At 43.8% G+C, this 27217-nt stretch overlaps 1 protein-coding gene across 1 annotated transcript in view; it reads right to left on the bottom strand.

The window, feature by feature from the left end:
- rnf220a (ring finger protein 220a) overlaps positions 1 to 27217 on the bottom strand; it is a gene marked incomplete at its 5' end in the record, with an annotated part of 118212 nt that overhangs the window by 23174 nt on the left and 67821 nt on the right. The window contains 1 exon segment of the mRNA XM_084327639.1: positions 4678 to 4786. Coding sequence (XP_084183765.1) covers positions 4678 to 4786 — 109 coding nt within the window.

Here is a 27217-nt window from a genome sequence, read left to right as displayed (position 1 = left end):
CGAGACATCGCCACCACGCAATAAGTCAAAATGCTCGCTATCTGCAAACAGCTCCACTGTCTGTGTGTATACTTGAGTAGCCTCCAGCTCCAGCAAGGATTCTCCGGCGCTACAGCTAGACCCTACATTCAGCATGCAAGGATTCTCCGGCGCTGCAGCTGGACCCTATTGGTATAATGTTACGGTTCTTTGGTCAAATCACATTCAACATGCCCTCAGCTAGAATACGCATTGAATCAATGTTATAAGACATTGATATCAGGAGCTATCTGTAGCTACTGCTAGCCCGCTAGATAACGTTAAGACAATTTAGTTTACTGGGAGATATAGAATCTAACGTGAGCTAGCTAACGTGAGCTAGCTAACGAGGGAACAGAGGTATTATGCACTCGAGTCGACTATTGCTGGAGCATTTGTTGATATCAGCAGCTATCAGTAGCTAGCCAGCTAGATACCGTTAGACAATGCCTCGTCATGTATTAAACTAAAAGTGAATAGTTGACTGGGTCATTGTTTAAACAGTAATGGTAGCTCATGGAGGTCCGCTCTAGACTAGAGCAGACTGCCTCTGTGTTGATACGAGCAGAAGCCAATAGTATCCCGCTGCAGGGCTGGGCGGATATGACTTGTTGCCACGTACGAACCGAATGTTGCTAACTGCCGGAGCCATCGATATTATGACTGGAGATGCGCTTGCGGCGGAAATGAGACCCGCACAGATTTTCAAAATAAGAGTATCGTTATGAACTTGATTGATTGATTACACGCCACACGGCGGGCAGACCTCTCAGTGGGAGGCGCCAAACGTAAAAACTGAGCGCCAATGGCGCTTGGCAGGCTCTAGTTTCGCCCCGTGTGCAACGCAGGGCTAGTTCGCTTCTAGAATTGAAGGTCCGCTCTGTTCCGTGTCTATTATGAAATGACAATTGCGCGTTGACACGCCCACTACGCAAAGCCTCTGTGCTCCTAAATAATGTTTCCAGTTCGCACATATCTATTTTGCGAATGAAATAGTCACTGTAGAGCCCTGCCTCAGCAAGCTAACGTTAGCTCCACTTAGCAACCCCCTCCCTCCACACTGTGGTTACATCATTGCCACTTTAGAGTTGCTCTACCGGTCACAAGGTATAGTAGAAATCCATACCGTAGCGCAAATTCATACCGTTTATACCGTTTATACCATCCACCCCTACCTAACAATATCTCACAGCACAGAGCCAGACGCTGCTGTAGACCTGTACTACTGACCAGACATGTTATGTATCTGTAGACCTGTATTACTGACCAGACATGTTATGTATCTGTAGACCTGTATTACTGACCAGACATGTTATGCGTCTGTAGACCTGTATTACTGAGACCTGTATTACTGACCAGACATGTTATGCGTCTGTAGACCTGTATTACTGACCAGACATGTTATGTGTCTGTAGACCTGTATTACTGACCATACATGTTATGTGTCTGTAGACCTGTATGTAGACCTGTATTACTGACCAGACATGTTATGTGTCTGTAGACCTGTATTACTGACCAGACATGTTATGTATCTGTACTACTGACCAGACATGTTATGTATCTGTAGACCTGTATTACTGACCAGACATGTTATGTGTCTGTAGACCTGTATTACTGACCAGACATGTTATGTATCTGTAGACCTGTATTACTGACCAGACATGTTATGTGTCTGTAGACCTGTATTACTGACCAGACATGTTATGTATCTGTAGACCTGTATTACTGACTAGACATGTTATGTATCTGTACTACTGACCAGACATGTTATGTACCTGTACTACTGACCAGACATGTTATGTACCTGTACTACTGACCAGACATGTTATGTACCTGTACTACTGACCAGACATGTTATGTACCTGTACTACTGACCAGACATGTTATGTACCTGTACTACTGACCAGATATGTTATGTATCTGTACTATTGACCAGACATGTTATGTATCTGTAGACCTGTATTACTGACCAGACATGTTATGTATCTGTAGACCTGTATTACTGACCAGACATGTTATGTGTCTGTAGACCTGTATTACTGACCAGACATGTTATGTGTCTGTAGACCTGTATTACTGACCAGACATGTTATGCGTCTGTAGACCTGTATTACTGACCAGACATGTTATGTGTCTGTAGACCTGTATTACTGACCAGACATGTTATGTGTCTGTAGACCTGTATTACTGACCAGACATGTTATGTGTCTGTAGACCTGTATTACTGACCAGACATGTTATGTATCTGTAGACCTGTATTACTGACCAGACATGTTATGTATCTGTAGACCTGTATTACTGACCAGACATGTTATGTGTCTGTAGACCTGTATTACTGACCAGACATGTTATGTATCTGTAGACCTGTATTACTGACCAGACATGTTATGTGTCTGTAGACCTGTATTACTGACCAGACATGTTATGTACCTGTATTACTGACCAGACATGTTATGTATCTGTACTACTGACCAGACATGTTATGTATCTGTAGACCTGTATTACTGACCAGACATGTTATGTGTCTGTAGACCTGTATTACTGACCAGACATGTTATGTATCTGTAGACCTGTATTACTGACCAGACATGTTATGCGTCTGTAGACCTGTATTACTGACCAGACATGTTATGCGTCTGTAGACCTGTATTACTGACCAGACATGTTATGTACCTGTATTACTGACCAGACATGTTATGCGTCTGTAGACCTGTACTACTGACCAGACATGTTATGTATCTGTAGACCTGTATTACTGACCAGACATGTTATGTATCTGTAGACCTGTATTACTGACCAGACATGTTATGTATCTGTAGACCTGTATTACTGACCAGACATGTTATGTATCTGTACTACTGACCAGACATGTTATGTATCTGTAGACCTGTATTACTGACCAGACATGTTATGTATCTGTACTACTGACCAGCCATGTTATGTACCTGTACTACTGACCAGACATGTTATGTACCTGTACTACTGACCAGACATGTTATGTACCTGTACTACTGACCAGACATGTTATGTATCTGTACTACTGACCAGACATGTTATGTACCTGTACTACTGACCAGACATGTTATGCGTCTGTAGACCTGTATTACTGACCAGACATGTTATGTACCTGTATTACTGACCAGACATGTTATGTATCTGTAGACCTGTATTACTGACCAGACATGTTATGTGTCTGTAGACCTGTATTACTGACCAGACATGTTATGTGTCTGTAGACCTGTATTACTGACCAGACATGTTATGTATCTGTACTACTGACCAGACATGTTATGTACCTGTACTACTGACCAGACATGTTATGTACCTGTATTACTGACCAGACATGTTATGTATCTGTACTACTGACCAGACATGTTATGTACCTGTACTACTGACCAGACATGTTATGTACCTGTACTACTGACCAGACATGTTATGTACCTGTATTACTGACCAGACATGTTATGTATCTGTACTACTGACCAGACATGTTATGTACCTGTACTACTGACCAGACATGTTATGTACCTGTACTACTGACCAGACATGTTATGTACCTGTACTACTGACCAGACATGTTATGTACCTGTATTACTGACCAGACATGTTATGTATCTGTACTACTGACCAGACATGTTATGTACCTGTACTACTGACCAGACATGTTATGTATCTGTACTACTGACCAGACATGTTATGTACCTGTACTACTGACCAGACATGTTATGTATCTGTACTACTGACCAGACATGTTATGTACCTGTACTACTGACCAGACATGTTATGTACCTGTACTACTGACCAGACATGTTATGTACCTGTATTACTGACCAGACATGTTATGTACCTGTACTACTGACCAGACATGTTATGTACCTGTACTACTGACCAGACATGTTATGTATCTGTACTACTGACCAGACATGTTATGTACCTGTATTACTGACCAGACATGTTATGTACCTGTACTACTGACCAGACATGTTATGTACCTGTATTACTGACCAGACATGTTATGTACCTGTACTACTGACCAGACATGTTATGTACCTGTACTACTGACCAGACATGTTATGTACCTGTACTACTGACCAGACATGTTATGTACCTGTATTACTGACCAGACATGTTATGTACCTGTACTACTGACCAGACATGTTATGTACCTGTATTACTGACCAGACATGTTATGTACCTGTACTACTGACCAGACATGTTATGTACCTGTACTACTGACCAGACATGTTATGTACCTGTACTACTGACCAGACATGTTATGTATCTGTACTACTGACCAGACATGTTATGTATCTGTAGACCTGTACTACTGACCAGACATGTTATGTACCTGTACTACTGACCAGACATGTTATGTACCTGTGTACTACTGACCAGACATGTTATGTGTCTGTACTACTGACCAGACATGTTATGTATCTGTACTACTGACCAGACATGTTATGTACCTGTGGTGCAACAGAGCTTCTCGAACACCGACAGCTAAGATGGACGACTTGGGACTTGGGAAGCCACGTAAGCGCCACGACAACCACCCACAGACAGGGAGGGAGACTTGGGAGAGCGATGCAAACACGAGCGTCATGATCAAACTCAGGCAGCCATGTTGGAAGAGAGACTGAAGGTAAAAGCTCCTCTCACCATGCAGATGAGACACTTGTAGCGGTCTCCTCTCAGGATCTGTCTCTCCAGCTCTCTGATCCTCGCCTTCAGCGCCTCCAGGGTGGTGGCTGTAGAGTCCTCTGTTACCCTGAGAGAGAGAGAGAGAGAGAGAGAGAGAGAGAGAGAGAGAGAGAGAGAGAGAGAGAGAGACAGAGAGGGAGGGAGAGGGAGAGAGATAGAGAGGGAGAGGGAGGGCGAGAGAGAGAGATAGAGAGAGAGAGAGACGGAGGGGGGGGAGAGAGAGAGAGAGAGAGAGAGGGAGGGAGAGCGAGATGTAGGGGGAGAGGGAGAGAGAGAGAGAAAGGGAAAGAGAGAAAGTGAGATAAACAGAGATAGAGACAGAGGGAGAGAGAAACAGATAGAGAGGGAGAGAAACAGAGAGGGAGAGGAACAGAGAGAGGGAGAGAGAAACAGAGAGAGAACAGAGAGAGAAACAGAGAAAGAGATATAGATTAGATTAAAATGTATCATACAGCACAAAGCACATAAAGTGGCATCTAACCAGAGTGCAAGGTAACAGTAAAGTGCACAACAATATAGAGTAACAAGTGATTCAATAGAATATATATATATATATAATTAACAACGCTACTGAGTAAATATGTTAATCTGATGTATGTACAGTATTATTATGTAGATTGGATTTATAAAGGGTTATGGTAAATAATAGGTCTATACATGTTAAGGTTAGGATTAAGGTAAGGAATAGGTCTATAAATGTTAAGGTTAGGATTAAGGTAAGGAATAGGTTTATAAATGTTAAGGTTAGGATTAAGGTAAGGGATACATTATGATGAGTTACAGCTTTGCATCTAAGTGAAAAAGTGGGCTATGAGATCTAGACACGACCTTCCTGGTCCTCTTCATCATCCCCCCCTTCCTCCCCATCCTTCCCTCCTGCTCTCATCCCTCCCTCCTCCTCTCCTCATTCCATCCTTCCTCCTCTCTCCTCATTCCATCCTTCCTCCTCTCCTCATTCCATCCTTCCTTCTCTCCTCCCTCCTCCTCATTCCATCCTTCCTCCTCTCTCCCCCCTCCATCCCTCCCTCCTCTCCTCATTCCATCCTTCCTCCTCTCCCTCTCTCCTCCATCCCTACCTCCTCGTTCCATCCTGCCTCCTCCCCTCCCTCTCTCCTCATTCCATCCTTCCTCCTCTCCTCCCTCCCTCCTCCTCCTCTCCTCATTCCACCCTTCCTCCCACTCACTCCCTCTAAGCAGCCTGTGATTAATGTGAGCAGCAATAGCAGGAATGTGTGTTTAACACTGTCCACAGCATATGAAGAGGCCATAACTAAATCAATATGGATGACAACCACCACGACCAGGAAGAGGATGATTGGTGGTAGACAGGAGAAGCAGAGGGTGAGGAGAGGAGAGGTGGGGTGAGGAGAGGAGAGGGGAGAGAGGAGAGGACGAGAGAAAGAAGAGGAGAGTAGAGGGGAGAGGTGAGGTGAGGAGAGGGGAGAGAGGAGGTGAGGAGGAGAGGACAGGAGAAGGAGGAGAGTAGAGGACACGAGAAAGAAGAGGAGTAGAGAAAGAAGGAGAGTAGAGAGAGAAGATGAGAGAGAAGAACAGAGAGAAAAAGAGATGAGAGAAAAGAAGAGATGAGAGAAAAGAAGAGAGAAGAGAGGAGACAGAAGAGGAGGGTAGAGAGGAGAGGAGTGGAGAAGAGAGAAAATAGAGGGGAGGAGAGGAGAGAAGAGACAGACAGTGAGAAGATGAGAAGAGAAGAGAGAAGAGGAAATAGAGGAGAAGAGACGGACAGAGAAGAGAGGAAATAGAGGAGAAGAGACGGACAGAGAGGAGAAGAGAGAAGAGAAGAAATAGAAGAGGAGAGGAGAAGAGAGGAGAGGAGAAGAGAGGAAATAGAGGAGAGGAGGGGAGAAGAGAGGAGATAGAGGAGGAGAAGAGAGGAAATAGAGGAGGAGAAGAGATGAGATGAGAGGAGAGAGGAGAAGAGGAGAGAGGAGAAGAGAAGAGAAGAAAGGAGAGGAGGAGGCAGCTGCTGTTTATTTTTATCACCGTCCCAGCGGTCCCCACCAGCGCGCAGTGTGTGTGTGTGCGTGCAACAGTGTGTGTGTGTGTGTTTATGAGAGAAGTATTTTCCAGTCATATATATTAGTGTGTCCCCGCGTCTGTGTGTTTATGGTGATATGGTCATTTTCCACCCAGATAGCTGGCTGATCTATGGTATTGATCTGAACAGGGAGGCTGAGAGAGAGAGAGCGTGAAATAACTACACAGGAACGATTAGTGTGTGTGTGTGTGTGTGTGTGTGTGTGTGTAGTGCCAGGGATATGACTTCATTTATTCCAGGCCAGCAGAACTGATAGTACAGTAGGAAGGGTCTAGGAACAGTAGGAACAGTAGGAATGGTCTAGGAACAGTAGGAACAGTAGGAATGGTCTAGGAACAGTAGGATGGGTCTAGGAACAGTAGGAACAGTAGGATGGGTCTAGGAACAGTAGGAACAGTAGGATGGGTCTAGGAACAGTAGGAACAGTAGGATGGGTTTAAGACAGGGATTAAAGCAAAAAAAAATCTCCTGACTGAACTTTTTTCAGGCCAAGTCTATTCTTATTTTAACCTCCACTGTATTTTTTTTAATAGCGTTAGCGTTTTAAGGGAGCCTACTTGTAGAGCCTACTGTCCTGACTGTGACTATAGACCCTACTGTTGTGGTTGTTGTGCCAGGCAAGGAGGCTGTGTGCTGGAGAGCGTGAATGCAAGTCTTGTGGCTAGCTTCTGATTGATGGCGAGCTAGCACCCTTTTCCCATTACTTTGAACCATGAACTAAAAGGCTTGTTATCATACAAACAAGGGACTAAACACGTTATGCCACAACAATGTGGAACGCCCTACCCACAGCGGTAAAAAAATTTGAATCCTCAGTGTTTCCCACAGGATTTAGTGAGACTGTGGTGGTGGGTGAACCTCTGCCCCTCCAGAGGGGTCCGGGGGCATGCCCCCTCGGATTTTTTTTTACGTTTTAAAGTTAAATGCATCAATCTGGTGCACTTTGAGAGCAAAATTAAGAGGCTAGATCTATGATGATCTTTGTGCTCAAAACACAAAATCGACTAGACACTAGAGCTTACATTTGAGCCATCAAAGAAATTAAGCAAAAGTGGTTGAACTAGTTTATTTTTTAGAAGAAAAAAAAATAGACTGGATTACTATTACGACTACTACCAGTGCCAATACTACTGAAACATCCCTATTGGCAAACTTTATAAAAAAATAAAAAATAAAAAAAATAAAATTAATATCAATTAAAATATTATATAAATATAATCAAATAGACGGAAATCCGTCTCAAGACGGAACGCTTTAATGCCTGGGTTTAGGAACAGTAGGATGGGTCTAGGAACAGTAGGATGGGTCTAGGAACAGTAGGAGCATCTCATGACTCCACCCTGTAAAGACTCTCATGACTCCACCCTGTAAAGCAGGGCTATTCAACTGGCGGCCCACGGGCCAGATCCGGCCCGCGGGATGATTCTGACCGGCCCGCCAAAGATTACATGATAACGTTTTTTTTTTTACTTTTTTCTTTTCATGTCAACGTTAACACGCACAATTGAGCCAAAAGTCACTCAATTAATGACAGATTTCATTGATAAATTGAGGGAAAACTTTGCAAGTCGATTTGATGAATTTGACATGTCCAGAGAATTGATGCATTTTGTGAGCAACCCATTTGCCAATGTAGCTGCTATTTCCACAAAAGGACAAGAGTTCCTTGCATCACTTCACATTGATGAAGGTCTCCTGCAACTTGAAATAATTGACATGCAAGCATCATCTGCTCTGAAGCAGGCACTTGAGAATGAATCCACCACAACATTTTGGATAAAGTGTATTCATGTCAAGACATTCCCCAAAATAAAAAGGCTGGCAATATCTGTGCTAACAATGTTTGGCTCAACATACACCTGTGAATCCAGTTTCTCTCACATGAATGCCATTAAAACAAGCAACCGTGCCTCCTTGACAAATGAGCATTTGCATCACTGTTTGCGGGTAGCCCTCACTTCCTATGAACCCTCTTTCTCTGCCATTGCCCAGTCAAAGAAGTGCAATCACTCTCATTAGATGTGTGTATGTAGGCTAGGCCTGTCTGCCCCCCACCCCCCTGATGTTTGAGAGTTAAGAGTGGACAATAAGTGCTAATAAGATGCTGTGATTTGCTGTTGTTGCACAGACATGAAGCACTTTTTCATAAGCTCAGCTGCACTATAAATGTGTTTTTTTGTTCAAGTGTTGATGTTAGAATGTTCAGATGCACATCATGCACTTGTTTGTTTTTTATTTTATTTTTATATTGAAATGTTGAAGAGGAGATGATGCAGTTGTTGCACAGTCATAAATGAAGCACTTTTTGCAGGAGATGTTGCAGATGTGGCACATAAATGAAGCACTTTTTTTGAAAAGTATACTACTTTTGCAATGTAGTTAAATAAAAGTTGTGAAAATGTGGTTGCGTGTTGTGTCAAGTGTACATATATTCATAGCACGGGGAGGCGCCGTGGCAGTCCGGCCCCTGGCCCCTTGGGTTTCTGACAATGTGGCCCCCTGAACAATTTAGTTGAATAGCCCTGCTGTAAAGACTCTCATGACTCCACCCTGTAAAGACTCTCATGACTCCACCCTGTAAAGACTCATGACTCCACCCTGTAAAGACTCTCATGACTCCACCCTGTAAAGACTCTCATGACTCCACCCTGTAAAGACTCCTCCACCCTGTAAAGACTCTCTCATGACTCCACCCTGTAAAGACTCTCATGACTCCACCCTGTAAAGACTCTCATGACTCTAACCTGTAAAGACTCTCATGACTCTAACTTGTAAAGACTCTCATGACTCCACCCTGTAAAGACTCTCATGACTCTAACTTGTAAAGACTCTCATGACTCCACCCTGTAAAGACTCTCATGACTAACTTGTAAAGACTCTCATGACTCCATCCTGTAAAGACTCTCATGACTCTAACTTGTAAAGACTCATGACTCCACCCTGTAAAGACTCTCATGACTCTAACTTGTAAAGACTCTCATGACTCCACCCTGTAAAGACTCATGACTCCACCCTGTAAAGACTCTCATGACTCTAACTTGTAAAGACTCATGACTCCACCCTGTAAAGACTCTCATGACTCCATCCTGTAAAGACTCTCATGACTAACTTGTAAAGACTCTCATGACTCTAACTTGTAAAGACTCTCATGACTCTAACCTGTAAAGACTCGCATGACTCTAACCTGTAAAGACTCTCATGACTAACTTGTAAAGACTCTCATGACTCTAACTCAGGGGTGGGCAATTATTTTTCCCAGGGGGCTGAATGAGCAACTGAAAATATTTTGGGGGGCCGGGCCAAAATTCCAAACTCAATTATGCATAATATACATTTTATTTCTATATAAAAAGCAGTAAATGGCATTGTTTTGACCCCTGGTAAGAGTGTATGTTATTATTTGGCAATTAAAAGGTGAGGTTAGCTTTCAAAAATATAATTTATTCAAATATAATTTATTTCCAAAATGATAAACAAAATGTGAAACATTAACACTTTGATCGCCATGGTTAAATTCATAATTTACCATCCCTAGCCAGCTATATTTGTCTATGGAGAAGTTCCCCTTCTTTGCAGGGCTATAACTTTTTTAATTATATTGCTAAATTGACATTATTATGGCCCATTCAATGTCCTATATCCATTGTTCAGGGTGTAGCAACGATATACTTTTCATTCACATATTCATACTAAAATATGGTCTAAAGTATAAATATGTTTTTATCGTTTTCTGCAACTTTCTTCAGAACTTGATTTATAGCCCCAAATGCATTATATTGATGATCAAATACAGTTTGGTAGCGATCGGTGCCAGATGAAAAATTTCAACTGGAGGTACTTCTAGAAGTTACTACATATCATCTGATATTGACCGGATGGGCGAGGGGGCGTTTATAATTCCGTGGGCAACGTTATACCATTCATCTAGTGTGGGTCATATGATCATCAGATCAGTTAGTATAGAATACGTTAGAAAATAACGTTGAAACTCACCGTATCTTCCTCGCGCCGTTGGACGATCAGCGTGGAGTAGACCGTTTTTTTCGATTATGGGATGTTGATCCTGATGAACCATTTCCAGGTTGTATAATACTATATACGTCCAAATAACGTTGTTTATTGAGTTAGGGCGAGCGATTGATTATCCAGTGTGTTGAGATAGAGTCCTGCTAATGATCGCGAGTGCCCGGACGAAATATGGATGAGCACTTCCTGTTTGACGAGTCACTTCCTGTTGGCGATCTGCCGATCGGCCACCAGATGGCGCTCTTGAACCGCTAGAGAATTTAGTGGAGCTCAGCTGTACATCTCAGGTCCCCGGAGGAGAAATATGATTTCGATCACAGATTTTTGAAATATTGACATCAAAGACGAGTTACGGCGTCTTCGGCAGAATGAGCATGGCGAGGAATGACGTCTAAACACGTCATCGGCGATTAAAGTGTTAATAACAAAGGGCATTTTGAGTTTCATATACTATTGAAACAAGGATTTTCTTAGCTTTCTAAAGACATCACATCATCTTATAGCAAAAATAAACAAGACATGTCACTGAACTGTGTAAAGAAAAGTGTCCCAGTTTTGTAGGCTTTTTTACTTTACATGCCTATATTAAACATTTAATGTTTTCAGAACTGTGCAAAAAAAGAAAGAAAAATATCAAGTGTCCCATTTCACTTGTTATATTTCCACATTTTAGTGTTCTTCAGTTCTTTTTTTTTTCATTCAGTGTGAGAAATCCAGTCTCTGTTGAGCTTTAACAAGTCCATCAAAGTCAGGTTGCATGTCTGAGGTGGAGATGCGAAGCACAGCTGCCAGATGTTCATCAGTGAGAGAGGATCTGTACCTGGACTTGGTAAACGTCATGACTGAGAATGTCTGTTCACATAGGTGGATCCAAAGAGAACCAACATCTTCTGAGCATATCTCCTAAGCGTATATTGTGCGTGTGAACGTTGACATGACATTTTTTATTTTAATTTTTTTTTTAATCATGTAATCTTTCGCGGGCCGGTCAGAATCATACCGTACAATGCCCAGGTCTGCTCTAACTTGTAAAGACTCTCATGACTCTAACTTGTAAAGACTCTCATGACTAACCTGTAAAGACTCTCATGACTCTAACTTGTAAAGACTCTCATGACTCTAACTTGTAAAGACTCTCATGACTCTAACTTGTAAAGACTCTCATGACTCTAACTTGTAAAGACTCTCATGACTAACTTGTAAAGACTCTCATGACTCTAACCTGTAAAGACTCTCATGACTCTAACTTGTAAAGACTCATGACTCTAACCTGTAAAGACTCATGACTCTAACCTGTAAAGACTCTCATGACTCCACCCTGTAAAGACTCTCATGACTCCACCCTGTAAAGACTCTCATGACTCTAACTTGTAAATGACTCCACCCTGCCTCGCTGCTCTCCATCCATAAACTACTTTACCTTCTATCTCCCATTTAGCCTTGATTAGCCTGCTAGCTTATAAAGAAGCGAAGGACTGAACTGAACCAGTCTGGACTAGGCTGGGTCGGGTTCTCTCTCTCTCCTCCTCCTCCCCGTCTCTCCTCCTCCCCGTCTCTCCTCTCTCACTCTCTCCTCACTGTTCACCTCTCTCTCTCCTCACTGTTCACCTCTCTCTCTCCTCACTGTTCATCTCTCTCTCTCTTGTTCCTCTCTCTACTGTTCCCCTCTCTCACTGTTTCTCTCTCTCTCTCTCCTTCTTCCTCTCTCTGAATATTCATGCAGCTGCAGTTGGCTGATTTATAGAAAACCACATTGTGAAAGTTATTTAATTCCACTGCTGTAAACAGAGATTTTAATCTGTCTTTATGTGGCCAGAGGACGTCCCAACGAGGGGCAGGGGACTGCTGCGGGGGGCGGGGGGGACTGGTGGGGGGGGCTTATAATGGAGGTAGAGAGGATGATGTCACAGCAGCGGAGAAAGGGGGAGGAAGGGATAACGATTCTGTTGGGGAGTTAGACAGACAGACGAAGACAGAAATAGATGGAGACAGAGAGAGAGACACTGGCTCAGGCGTCCTTAACACTTTCAATGCCAACAACGAGATATCTCGTTTGTTCATGCCGACCGTTCATTGCCGACGAGAGATCTTGTTTATTTTTTATTAGCAATTTGAATTCATATTTCATCAATCTAGCCTCACGTTAGTGCTGCAAACTCTCTCTGAGCTCCATTGGGAAAATACCGCCCCCTATCGTCTCTCCCTGTGGTACTACATCCCTTTGGAATGGATTGAATGAAACACATGGGGGAAAGAAAATCCTGCTTCCTCATTTCACTTCTCAGACAAGTCACCCGAGACGATCGGATTCATTGCCAAGCCCCAGAACAGCGTGGAATACATATTTCCAGTACCCAGCGTTGGATCAATAAACGCGATCGATATTTGGAATGGCGATCAGGAATTGGAATAATCTTTTTGGAGAACATCTGATCTGAGGTAAGGAATCTATTTTACCAGTCTTAGGATAATCAGAGCTTTTTTCACAGAGATATCAACGTGTGCCCTATAGGGATGGGTACCTTTCACATTTGAACCGGCCGGTACCTGTGAATCGATACCGGTACCCAACGGTACCTTTTTTCGGTACTTTAGTCCAAAAAAAGTAAAAAAAAAAAGTAAAAAAAATATATATATATATATATATTCGGTATCTCACTTGAATCGATACTCGGTAGTACCGACGTGTTTCGGTTCGGTACCTCAAAAGTACCGAATTCAGTACCCATCCCTAGTGCCCTATGTGTGTGTGTGTGTGTGTGTGCTGATCAGGAAATGAGATAATCGATTTTTCAGCCCGCTTCTATCGCGTGAATAAGTACACATATACTATTATACTATCGATAATCTAGCGTTTATTTGAAAACTATTCATAAATAGGCCGAAAAATGACTATTCCAGTAAAGGGCGTTTATCACAGAATCTTTATATTTTCCTGAAACTTTAAAAAAACTAGCATTTTTCAAAATGGTATAAAACGGAAATGAACCGATTAAAAAACAATCCGTTTCGACAATGTTGACTGCAAACAAGTCATTGATAAGCGACGGCCAGATTAGACACATAGCCATAATTTAAGATGTAGTTTATGCGTTCGCAAATATGAGAGTGCTATCATTGAAGTGGGTGATGGCACGCAAGCACTAAATCGTGCACCCCCTGCTGGCATTGAAAGTGTTAAGTGTTTCCAGTCAGTCAGGTCTGTGAGTTTAGGCCATGGTTACACTGGGGGTTTTGTTTTTGTTTTTGAATGATTACGTTTGCATGTCCAAGTTAAAAAGAAACGCAGTTTTGGCAGGAAAACGCGTTTCCCTAGCGGGAATGCTGAAAAGGTGTTTTTGTTTTGGAAACTCGCCGAAAATGGTGCCATGTAATTTGCGCAAGCCGGATAAGGAGCCGTTCTGCCCAATGCCCATGCGCAGTAGAGACAGACGCCAAATTCTCCCCCTCCCAGACCCATGTCATGTCAACAAACCCTTACCACGCAAGAGTCGACTGCATGAGCAGCTCGAGCTCCTCTTTCAACATAACAAGCATTAAACAAAATGGCCCAGTCATCTATTCACTTTTGTTTAATACATGAGACGTTGTCTAATGTTTAGCTACTGATAGCTCCTGATATCAACGTCTGATATCATCAGTTTGGCAGGTGCTGGCTGGCTAGCGTTGCTTGTGAGCTAACGTTAGCTACCTAGCTAACGTTACTTTCAGACCCTGTTAGTCAAGTTGAACTATCGCTCTGGGGATGCTGATTAATATAACAAGCTACAACAGTCTGCATTCTTTAACAATTGTTTGTATTGAGCCGTATTGTATTGTACCCATTCGGCAATCTGTTAAATAACATTTACATCCATTCATTCTGCTAGCATTAACGTTACTTCGCTGCTAGCCACAATGCTATACTGTTATACTGATCCAACTCATCCCAGGTTCTAATTTAGTTGATGCTGTCGATTGTATTGACTGCTATGACTGCATAATTGTCCTTGCTGTCCACAATGTCTATAATGTAATGTTTTTGTCAGGATTATATGATTGACTGCATGATTGTCCTTGCTGTCCACAATCTCTATAATGTAGGGATGTCCGATATTATCGGCCTACCGATATTATCGGCCGATATCGGCATTAAAATGTGATATCGGAAAATATCGGTATCGGTTTTACATTTCTATAACCTTTATTTACCCAGGCAAGCAAGTAAGAACAAATTCTGATTTTATTTATTGTCAAAAGTATGCATAATGTTGTGTTAATTCCACAACAAGAGATATGTAATGTTAATTACCTGAAATTATTCAATTATTTTGGGGGGGAAACCCTGCATATATCGGTATCGGTTGATATCGGTATCGGAAATTAAGAGTTGGACAATATCGGTATAGGTAAAAAAGCCAATATCGAGCATCCCTACTATAATGTAATGTTTTTGTCAGGATTATATGATTGTATGTAGTGCAACTGACTATTTGTTTTGTATATAAATGATTGTCTCATGTGCTGCAGAACAGGAACCTGCTGAAAACCAGTTTGTAACTGAGTCAGGCCAGTTTAAATGTACATGTGAAATGTCTTTTTTACCCTTTCCTGTATAAATAAAGAAAAATGTAATGAAAATGTAAGTACATTAGGAAATCAAATCCGCAGACTCATCCTCCGTCCTGCCAGAACCACGGGTCAGAGTGATGAGACCCCCCCCCCCCTACAGAACCACGGGTCAGAGTGATGAGACCCCCCCCCCCCCCCACAGAACCACAGGTCAGAGTGATGAGACCCACCCCCACAGAACCACGGGTCAGAGTGATGAGACCCCCCCCCCCCCTACAGAACCACGAGTCAGAGTGATGAGACCCCCCCCCCCCCCCCTACAGAACCACGGGTCAGAGTGATGAGACCCCCCCCCTCTACAGAACCACGGGTCAGAGTGATGAGACCCCCCCCCTCTACAGAACCACGGGTCAGAGTGATGAGACCCCCCCCTCTACAGAACCACGGGTCAGAGTGATGAGACCCCCCCCCCCCTCTACAGAACCACGGGTCAGAGTGATGAGACCCACCCCCCCTACAGAACCACGAGTCAGAGTGATGAGACCCCCCCTACAGAACCACACGTCAGAGTGATGAGACCCCCCCCCCCCTACAGAACCACGGGTCAGAGTGATGAGACCCCCCCCTCTACAGAACCACGGGTCAGAGTGATGAGACCCCCCCCCCTCTACAGAACCACGGGTCAGAGTGATGAGACCCCCCCCCCCCCCCCCCCCTCTACAGAACCACTGGTCAGAGTGATGAGACCCCTCACCCCCCCTCCCACCCAAGAGGCTCTTCAGAACCATGGGTCAGGACTAGGGATGTCCGATATTACCGGCCTACCAATATTATCGGCCGATATTGGCATTCAAATGTAATATCGGAAAATATCGGTACCGGTTTTCAACATTTATTTAACCTTTATTTACCCAGGCAAGCAAGTAAGAACAAATTCTTATTTTATTTATTGTCAAAAGTATGCATAATGTGTTAATTCCACGACAAGAGATATGTAATGTTAATTACCTGAAATGATTCCGTTTTTTTAGGGGGGAAACCCCCGCATATATCGGTTGATATCAGTATCGGAAATTAAGAGTTGGACAATATCGGTATATCGGATATCGGTAAAAAAGCCAATATTGAACATCCCTAGTCAGGACCCAGAGTGGGTCAGGTGCCCACAGGGTCCCCTAAATCACAACAGTCCAGTGCAGTGAGACATTCTTTGTTATTTATTTATTTTTTAGGAATTGGGTTTTATAGTTGTATATAGTTTTATATAATGTCAGAGTAAAGCTGTATTGTAGTCTAAATGACAATGAAGCCGACTTTCATAACAGCCGCTATCAACAATCAGAAGAGACACAGTGAGACAGACCAGCAGAATGAGACAAGAGACAGAGGGAGAGACATAGAGAGACAGAGAAAGAAAGGGAGAGACACAGAGAGAGAAAGACCAATAAGAGTGAGACAGAGAGACATATAGAGAGACAGAGAGAGATAGAAAGACGGAGAGAGGGAGAGGCAGAGAAAGAGAGATAGATCTTCCTCTTTTCAATTTAGGGTTACGCTCAGAGTGTGTGTAGGGCCATTTCTCATTTCATTAGTGTGTGTGTCCACCAGTGTGTGTACGTGTGTGTGCATGTGTCCAGTGTGTGTGTGTGTCTAAAGCCCTGGACCATCCATCTCAATCAGACCTGTGTCTTAATCTACTGTCCAGCTACATCAGTCCTGCACACACACTGATGAAGACCAAGCAGCACAAAGACACATATATACACATGTTTTATATATATACACATGTTTTTATATATATATATATAAATATATATAAAAACATTCTCCCTCCTTATCTCCTCTCCCTCCTTCCTTCCCTCTTCTCCTCTCATCTCCCTCCTTCCTCCTCTCTTCTCTCCCCCCTTTCTCTCTCATCTCCCTCCTTCTCTGCTGTCCTCTCCTCCCTCTCTCTTCTTATCTCATCTCCCCCTCTTTCTTCTTCTCTCTCCTCCTCTCCCTCCTTCTCTGCTGTCCTCTCCTCTCCCCCTTCTCTGCTGGCCTCTCACCTCTCTTCTTCTCTCCTCCCCCCTCTCTCTCCTTCTCTGCTGTCCTCCTCTCCCCCTCTCTTCTTCTCTCCTCTGCCCGCTCTCTCCACCTCTCACTTCTTCTCTCCCCCCTCTTTCTTCTTCTCTCTCCTCCTCTCCCTCCTTCTCTACTGTCCTCTCCTCTCCACCTCTCACTTCTTCTCTCCCCCCTCTTTCTTCTTCTCTCTCCTCCTCTCCCTCCTTCTCTGCTGTCCTCTCCTCTCCCCCTTCTCTGCTGGCCTCTCACCTCTCTTCTTCTCTCCTCCCCCCTCTCTCTCCTTCTCTGCTGTCCTCCTCTCCCCCTCTCTTCTTCTCTCCTCTGCCCGCTCTCTCCACCTCTCACTTCTTCTCTCCCCCCTCTTTCTTCTTCTCTCTCCTCCTCTCCCTCCTTCTCTACTGTCCTCTCCTCTCCACCTCTCACTTCTTCTCTCCCCCCTCTTTCTTCTTCTCTCTCCTCCTCTCCCTCCTTCTCTCCCTCCTTCTCTGCTGTCCTCTCCTCTCCACCTCTCACTTCTTCTCTCCCCCCTCTTTCTTCTTCTCTCTCCTCCTCTCCCTCCTTCTCTGCTGTCCTCCTCTCCACCTCTCACTTCTTCTCTCCCCCCTCTTTCTTCTTCTCTCTCCTCCTCTCCCTCCTTCTCTGCTGTCCTCTCCTCTCCACCTCTCACTTCTTCTCTCCCCCCTCTTTCTTCTTCTCTCTCCTCCTCTCCCTCCTTCTCTGCTGTCCTCTCCTCTCCACCTCTCACTTCTTCTCTCCCCCCTCTTTCTTCTTCGCTCTCCTCCTCTCTCTCTTTCTCTGCTGTCCTCTCCTCTCCTCTTAACCAAGGTCTTAACTACAGAGACACGCCATGATAAAACATTTAAGTCACCATTGATTTCTCTGTTTCACCAGGAAGTGTGTGTGTGTGTGTGTGTGTGTGTGTGTGTGTGTGTGTGTGTGTGTGTGTGCGTGCGTGCGCCTGAGACAGAGAATGGGTAGAAATTAGAGGAAGATGGCAATGAAGGAGGAGGAGAGAGATGGAGAGAGAAATGGAATAGTGGAATGGAAGGGAGAGAGAGAAGGAAGGAGGGAGGAAGATATGGAGGGAGAGAGGGAGAGAAGGAAGGAGGGAGGGAAGGAAGGAGGGAGGGAAGGAGGGAGAGAAGGAAGGAGGAAGATATGGAGGAAGAGAGGGAGGGAGGGAAGGAAGGAGGGAGGGAGGGAGGGAGGGAGGGAAGGAAGGATGGAGAGAAGGAGGGAAAGAGGGAGAGGAATGAGCTAGGGCTGAGGGAGAAAGGGAGGGAGGGATGGGTGGGAGCAGAGAGCTAGGGATGAGTAGAGGGAGAGGTGGAATCCAGAGTCATCACTTCCAAATTGAGGACAGATTCAATTATTAGCAGGAGCCACATGGAGATCTCTCTGCATTGTTCCGGCTGGGGACTCAAATGTGGCAGCAATCGCATTGGAGAGGCCATTTATCTTGTAGGGGAATGAGCGCTGTGTGTGTGTGTGTGTGTGTGTGTGTGCATGTGTGTGTGTGCGTGTTCATGTGTGTGTGTGTGCGTGTGCATGTGTGTGTGTGTGTGTGAGCTCATTTATCTTGCAGGGGAACGAGGACACCCTGGGAGGCGACCAGATCATTACCCATCTGGGATCGAGAGAGAGAGAGAGAGAGAGAGAGAGAGAGAGAGAGAGAGAGAGAGATAGACAGAGAGAGAGAGAGACAGACAGAGAGAGAGAGATAGACAGAGAGAGAGAGAGAGAGAGAGAGAGAGAGAGAGAGAGAGAGAGAGAGAGAGAGAGAGAGAGAGAGAGAGAGAGAGAGAGAGAGAGAGAGAGAGACAGAGACAGAGTGTGTGTGTGTGCCTGAGACATTTCCAGTGATTTGGCTAACCCTGACAACGCACACTACTGACATACATTACACATAGAACCAGCGTGAGGGGAACACACGCACACTGGGGGTGGGGGAAAAAATCGATACGTAGTAGTATCGCGATACTTTGCGTGGCGATACTGTATCGATACAGGGACGCCAAGTATCGATATTTAATTATTCATAATAAAAAATAATTTGTATAAGGAAGTTGCATTGTTCATTTCAATACCTGTAATAGTACAGTAGTCCACACACACACATGTGCATTCAGTTAAGTTGGAATATGACTGTAATACAAACAGTTCAGTTTGTCAGGTACATGCAACACAGATTAGTGTTACTGTTTACATCTGTCTGCTTGAGAAAATACCATGTTCTGCAATAAAAATTATTGAAGTGAGATGAACAGACTGAACTTTATTTTATTAGATAAAACATGTTGACAAAGTTTTACTTTGTTAAAAAAATATATATATACCGGCATATATATATATTTCGTAATACTCAGCGTATCGCGATATATTTAGAATTGCGATACTATCGCATCGTGACGCAAGTATCGCGATAGTATCGTATCGTGAGGTCTCTGGCGATTCCACACACACACACACACACACACACACACACACACACACACACACACACACACACACACACACACACACACACACACACACACACACACACACACACACACACACACACACACACACACACACACACACACACACACACACACACACACACACACACACACACACACACACACACACACACACACACACACACACACACACACACTAGGGGTGGACGGTATAAACGGTATACGGTATAAACGGTATGAATTTGCTCTACGGTATGGATTTTGACTATACCGTCTAAACCGGTAGTGCAGCTCTAAAATACCAATGACGTCATGTAACCACAGCGCGACTATTTCACTCGCATTTGCCCCTAAAAATAGATAGAATTAGTCATAGATAATAGATATGTGCGAACTGGAAAAAGTTATTTAGGAGGCTTCGCGCAGTGGGCGTGCCAGCCCCTACCGCACGCATGTAAACGCGGATCTAGTAGTCTAGTGGGACGGGACACGGGAGCTCAGCTGTCGGCGGCGTCTCCCTGAGCTAACGTTAGCTTAGCTACCGTTACAAAATGACCCAGTCAACTATTCACTTTTAGTTTAATACATGATGAGGCATTGTCTAACCGAACGGTATCTAGTCGGCCAGCTACCGATAGCTCCTGACATCAACAAACGCTCCACAAAGTCTAGTAGAGAGAGACGTGTGTGTGCTACCTGTTAGCCGTTAGCTCACGTTAACGCGAGTTAGTTCACCGTTCAAAACGAAATGTCCCATTGAACTAAATAATTCACTGAGGCGTTGTATTAACGTTATATATCCGGCTTAGCCGGATAGCTCCTGATATCAATGTCTTATAACACTGATTCGATGCGTATTCGAGCTGAGGGCTTGCTAACGTTATTCCAATATAATAGGGTCCAGGTGCAGCGCCGGAGAATCCTGGCCGTAGCTCTGCTCGAGGCTACTGAGTATAGGTCCAGGTGCAGCTCCGGGGAAACCTGGCCGTAGCTGGAGGCTACTAGAGTACACACAGACAGTGGAGCTTGTTGCGTGGTGGCGATGTCTCGCAGATAATACAAGTACAAGTCTAATTATATAATATATATATTTTATAAAAAAAAAAAAAAAATTATATAAAATAAAAATTTTTTTTTATCAAAAACGATTATACCGTGATATATACCGTTACCGTCTATGCTTCAAATTATACCGTGATATAAATTTTAGACCATACCGTCCACCCCTAACACACACACACACACACACACACACACACACACACACACACACACACACACACAGTATCAAGGTAACAAAAGGGGACAAATCTCATTTTCATTTGGGCCTGGGAAGGCAGATGGGAGGCAGACAGGCAGACACACAGACAGGCAGGCAGGCAGGCAGACAGACAGACAGGGAGACAGGCAGGCAGACAGTCAGAGAGGCAGACAGACAGAGAGGCAGACAGACAGTTAGAGATGCAGACAGTTAAGGCCTGAATATACTTCCCGCGTCCGTGGATGCGCGTTGGTACGTGTGAGGTAAATTGCGTAATTTTCGTCAACGCTCTTCACTGCAATACTTAGTCATTTAGCTGACGCTTTTATCCAAAGTGATTTAAGCGACTTACAAGTTCTGTACGACAAGTCATCAGGAAGGGTACAACTCTATCAGCTTAGTAACAATGTTCATCAAAGTGTTGCGTGTTACAGTGTAGGTTAGTTTATTATTATTATTTTATATATTATTATTTCAGATAATGGTTGAAGAAGTGCGTCTTAAGTCGACGGCGGAAGATTGGACGGGTTTCGGCTGTCCTAACTGGGGTGGGTAGTTCATTCCACCATTGTGGGGCAAGGACTGAGAATAGGCTGCATCTCTTTGATGATGAGCGAGAGAGAGCGAGAGCGAGTTTGAGCGTTCTGATGCTCCGTAGCTGACCACACCATGATGGCATTTTGTCAACAACACAGTTTGAACGGAGGAAGCGATATAAAGAAACGAATTGCCAATAAATGTGAAGTTATCTTTGAACCTGTTGTCAAGCGTCGTCAATATACCCCCCCCTCATTTCCTCACTAATGGAACTGTTAGTTAGTAACTGTGTTGCAGAGTCACGTTAGTTAGTTAGATAGTTTAGCGTCAGCTGAACGGCTAACTGGCTAACGTTAGCCAGCTGCTACTAGCGTTAGCGAGTTGATCAATTCTATTCATGTCTCCTTGACTTCCACTGTTTGTTGATAACTGTGACGCAGCTCTCACCTTCTGTAGTAGCGAAGCAAAGATAGTATCTGCTGTGTGCAGTGCACTGCTGACAGAAGTGGATGAGAGGAAATTATATGAATGAATCGGTTTTGACCGATGCAAAGACGCTACAACAAGATGCATCACAAGTTCAACCTGAATTCTAGCCGATGCGGACTTATTCCACCGGTGAATGCGAATCGGTGAATCTTAACATCACTAGTGTGTGTGTGTGTGTGTAGATGCATGTCAGTGTGCGTTTCAGGAGCTATCATATAAATGCACATGTATCTTTCTGTGTGTGTGTGTTTCTTGTGTGTGTGTGTGTGTGTTCCATCAGTCTGTCTATGTGTGTGTGTGTGTGTGTGTAGATGCATGTCAGTGTGCATTTTCAGGAGCTATCAAATAAATGCACATGTATCTTTCCGTCTGTGTGTGTGTGTTTCTTGTGTGTATGTGTGTGTGTTTGTGAATCAATCTAACCTGTCAGGCTGCTGCCTCTCCACTTAGCCAATGCTGACCTGTCTGTCTTCATCTCTCTCTCACACACACACACGCACAGCCAGCCACACACACACACACACACACACAAATACATCCACACACACACACACACAAATACATCCACACACACACACACACACACACACACACAAATACATCCACACACACAAACAAGGATGATCACACCACAGAGGATTTGTTAACAGATGCATCCCCAACACACACACACACACACACACACACACACACACACACACACACACACACACACACACACACACACACACACACACACACACACACACACACACACACACACACACACACACACACACACACACACACACACACACACACACACACGACATGTGATGTTTCAGATCAATACCTTCAAGCTGCTTATTCACCTGTTATTCTCTATGGCGATATTTAATATGGACAACACACTCACTCTCTCTCTCTCTCTCACACACACACACACACTGATTGATTCATTTAAATGAAGCATTTAAAGAGGGCAGCCCGCCTGAGATATATATATATTAAGGCTGTCAAAGTTAACGGGGTATTAACGCATTATCGCCCGATTCTATTAACGCCACTATATTTTTTAACTCACAATTAACTTAAAAAAAATATATATATATTAGGTGGGTAGGGATGGGTACCGAATTCGGTACTTTTGAGGTACCGAACTGAAACACGTCGGTACTACCGAGTATCGAATCAAGTGAGATACACACACACACAAAAAAATAAAAAATTAACGTTTTTTTTTTTAAACTTTTTTCTTTTCATGTCAACGTTCACACGCACAATATATGCTTACCTAGGATTTGACTTGATTCAACAACAAAGCAGTCGGAGCAATGGCAAGCCGAAAACTGTCGAAATTGTAGTTATTTGAAGTTTGGATTATTTTTTTTCACAACTCAGGTAGGTAAATAAAATTTCTTGAGACTAAAGTACCGAAAAAAGGTACCGTTGGGTACCGGTTCAAATGTGAAAGGTACCCATCCCTAGAGGTGGGCATAGATAATTTTTTTTAATCTAGATTAATCTATATGCAATCCTGGAGATTAAAATGGCTCATTTGAAGTCTGCCAAAGGCATTCAAAATATGTGTGTTCTACCCAAATCATGACCAGAAGTAAGTAAGTGTGCCCATCTCCCGTTTCCAAAATGCATTACAGACTGTTTGAAAAAGCTGTTTTGCTATGATAATTGGTAATGAAATATCAAAATAATGTTCAATAAGATGTACTTGTGTTTAATAAATAGTTTTATTCAGAACACAAATAATGTTACCAGTACAGCCACTCAGTAGCTATGTGACATGGCTTGACTCAATCAGTCCAATCTCTACTTCTCCTTCTTCCACCAGTCACTCAGGCAGACCAGCTTGTTCACATTGGCTGGTGACAAACTAGCTCTCTTCTTCTGTACAATATGGCCTGATAAAGAGAACAGTCTCTCGCATGGGACAGTTGAGGCAGGGCTCCCCAAGTACTTCAGGGCAATGTGGGCCAGCGTACCGTAGGCGGCAGTGTGGTCTGACCACCACTTCAGTGGACACTGGTCCAAGCTGGCACTTGGCTCCACCTTGTACCTCTCCACAGGATTGCGTACTGGTGTGTCGTCATCCGACTCCGACTCTGATCCCATCAGTAGAAGGGCTGTTTTCCCGTTATTAAGCTAAGGTTAGCTAATCGCCGGACATAACGTTAGCTCCCTAGGCTACTCCGCAGTCAGGACAGGAGAGTAGGATAAGGATGTGACGTCGGTAAACAAGCCGCAAGCCGGTAAACAAGCCACCCCCCCCCCCCTTCCCCACACACAGTCACACACACAGAGTAATTCGACCAGGTATACATCAGCTAATGTAATTGGCTCCCAGACCCAACTTTGAGAATAGATTAACGGCGGTAATTTTGTTATCGCGCGATAAGAGTCCGCCGTTAACGGCCCGGCCTTAACCCATTCCGTGCCAATCACAATGATAGTCGGGTTAACTCGTCATCGCTTGCGTGCCAATCACGAGTATAGTTGGGTTTTAATCGTTATTTCTTTTATTAGCGATATCCATTCATTCTCATCCATCCAATCTAATGTTATCGTTGGGAATGGGTCTGAGCTCGCAAAAGGGGAAATACCGCCACCTATCGTCTCCCGGATGGTATTGCACATCATTGGATTGGATTGGCTGGGGATGTTCATCAGAAAAAAAACTCCGGTCCGGGTTTCCCTTCTCGGACCAAGCAGTATCGTCTTACCACAATGACTGGGGAGGCTGGGAGCAGTTTGGATTATGTGTTTTTTTTGGACTATAACGTTGGATCAATAAACGCGATCAATATTTGGAATGGCGATCAGGAATTGGATTAATCTTTTCAGATGTGAGGTAAGGAATCTATGTTACCAGTCTTGGGTTAATCAGATGTTTTTTTTTACAGCGGTCACAACGTGTGTGTGTCTGTGTGTGTGTGCGTGCCGTTGGCGCGGAACAAGGCACGGATAAAAGATTTTTCAGCCCACTTCTCTAGCGTGCATAAGGACACATATACTATCGATAATCTAGCGTTTATTTGAAAACAATTCATAAATCAGCCGAAAAATTACAACGTGTTTTGTGTATTCCACTAAAGGGCTATTATCGCGTCTTTTTCTGGAATTACTAGAAATCTCAAAAACTATACTCTTATTCAAAATGGTATAAAACGGAAATGTACTGATGAAAAAACAATCCGGTTCGTACATGTTGACTGCAAGCAAGTCATTGATAAGCGACGGGTGTATTAGACCCATAGCCATAATTTAAGATATAGTTTAAGCGTTCGCAAATATCCCGTCCTCCCATTGATTAAAGCACTGGCCTACAAGCCATAATTTGGTCATATCCGGCCGGCTCTGAATGTGTTAATATATATATATATATCATTTCACATGATTACTAGTTACTAAAGAAAGGACAGAAGGAAGGAATGAGGGAGGGATGGAGACAAATAAGGGATGAAGGAAGGAGGGAAGGAAGGAAGGAAGGAAGGAAGGGATGGGGGAAGGAGGGAAGAAGGAAGGAGGGATGAAGGAAGGAGGGAAGAAGGACGGAGGGAAGGAGGAAGGAGGGAAGGCAGAGTGATGAATATCTTCCTGAGTGATTCTAAGCATCTGGTTTGGAGTGAAATCACTTAAGTAAAGAGGTGAGGATGAAGAAGGCTGCAGGCATGAAGCTGACCTGACCTGCCATGAGAGAGAGAGATAGAGAGAGAGGGAGAGAGAGTGTCTGTCTGTCTGTCTGTGTGAGTGTGTCTGTGTGTGTGAGGACACAGCAGCGAGGGGCCAAGAGGAAGTGGGATATACCAGCCATGCAGAAGTAAGCAATCAACCAAATCCTCTTTACACATCTCTCCTCTCTCTCTTGAGTCTTTACGCTTCTCTCCATCTCTCTCTCTTTACACATCTCTCATTCTCTCTCTTTACGCATCTCTCCTTCTCTCTCTCTCTTTACACATCTCTCATCTCTCTCGTGTATTGAGCTGTACTGTATTGTACCCATTCTGCAATCTGTTAATACAATTTTCAATCAATCTCTTTACACAGCTCTCCTCTCTCTTTACACATCTCTCCTTCTCTCTCTCTTTACACATCTCTCATATCTCTCTCTTTACACATCTATCCTTCTCTCTCTCTTTACACATCTCTCATATCTCTCTCTTTACACATGTATCATTCTCTCTCTCTTTACACATCTCTCCTATCTCTCTCTTTACACATATCTCCTTCTCTCTCTCTTTACACAATGAATTCATGATTGGTTCTGACACACTGCTGTCATGCAGATAAAATCATTCTCCAATCAATCAGTCAATCTCCACTAAGCAGACACAGGGAAAGTCTGGTGTGCCACATCCAATCTGAAGCCTCAGAGGTGTCCACGTGTCTACATGTACAGAGTGTCTACATGTACAGAGTGTCTACATGTACAGAGTGTCCACATGTACAGAGTGTCTACATGTACAGAGTGTCTACATGTACAGAGTGTCTACATGTACAGAGTGTCTACATGTACAGAGTGTCTACATGTACATGTACAGAGTGTCTACATGTACAGAGGAGTGTCTACATGTACAGAGTAGTGTCTACATGTACAGAGGTGTCTACATGTACAGAGGTGTCCACATGTACAGAGGTGTCCACATGTACAGAGTGTCTACATGTACAGAGGTGTCTACATGTACAGAGTGTCTACATGTACAGAGTGTCTACATGTACAGAGTGTCTACATGTACAGAGTGTCTACATGTACAGAGTGTCTACATGTACAGAGTGTCTACATGTACAGAGTGTCTACATGTACAGAGTGTCTACATGTACAGAGTGTCTACATGTACAGAGTGTCTACATGTACAGAGTGTCTACATGTACAGAGGTGTCTACATGTACAGAGGTCCAGGTGCTCTGAGGGCGTCTAGACGTGTCTATTGACGTGTGCATGTATGTGCGTTACAGTGCACGTGTGTTTATTGGCAAGTGTGTTTATTGACATGTGTATTTATTGGCATGTGTGTGTGTGTTCTCGTCAGTATTTATCAGTGTGAGTGTGTAAGCACC

The sequence above is a fragment of the Notolepis coatsorum genome, assembly GCF_963971535.1.
Source record: "Notolepis coatsorum genome assembly, chromosome: 13".
Lineage (NCBI taxonomy): Eukaryota > Metazoa > Chordata > Actinopteri > Aulopiformes > Paralepididae > Notolepis > Notolepis coatsorum.
Note: the sequence above shows the minus strand (reverse complement) of the source record. Positions and strands in the feature narration are given on the sequence as shown.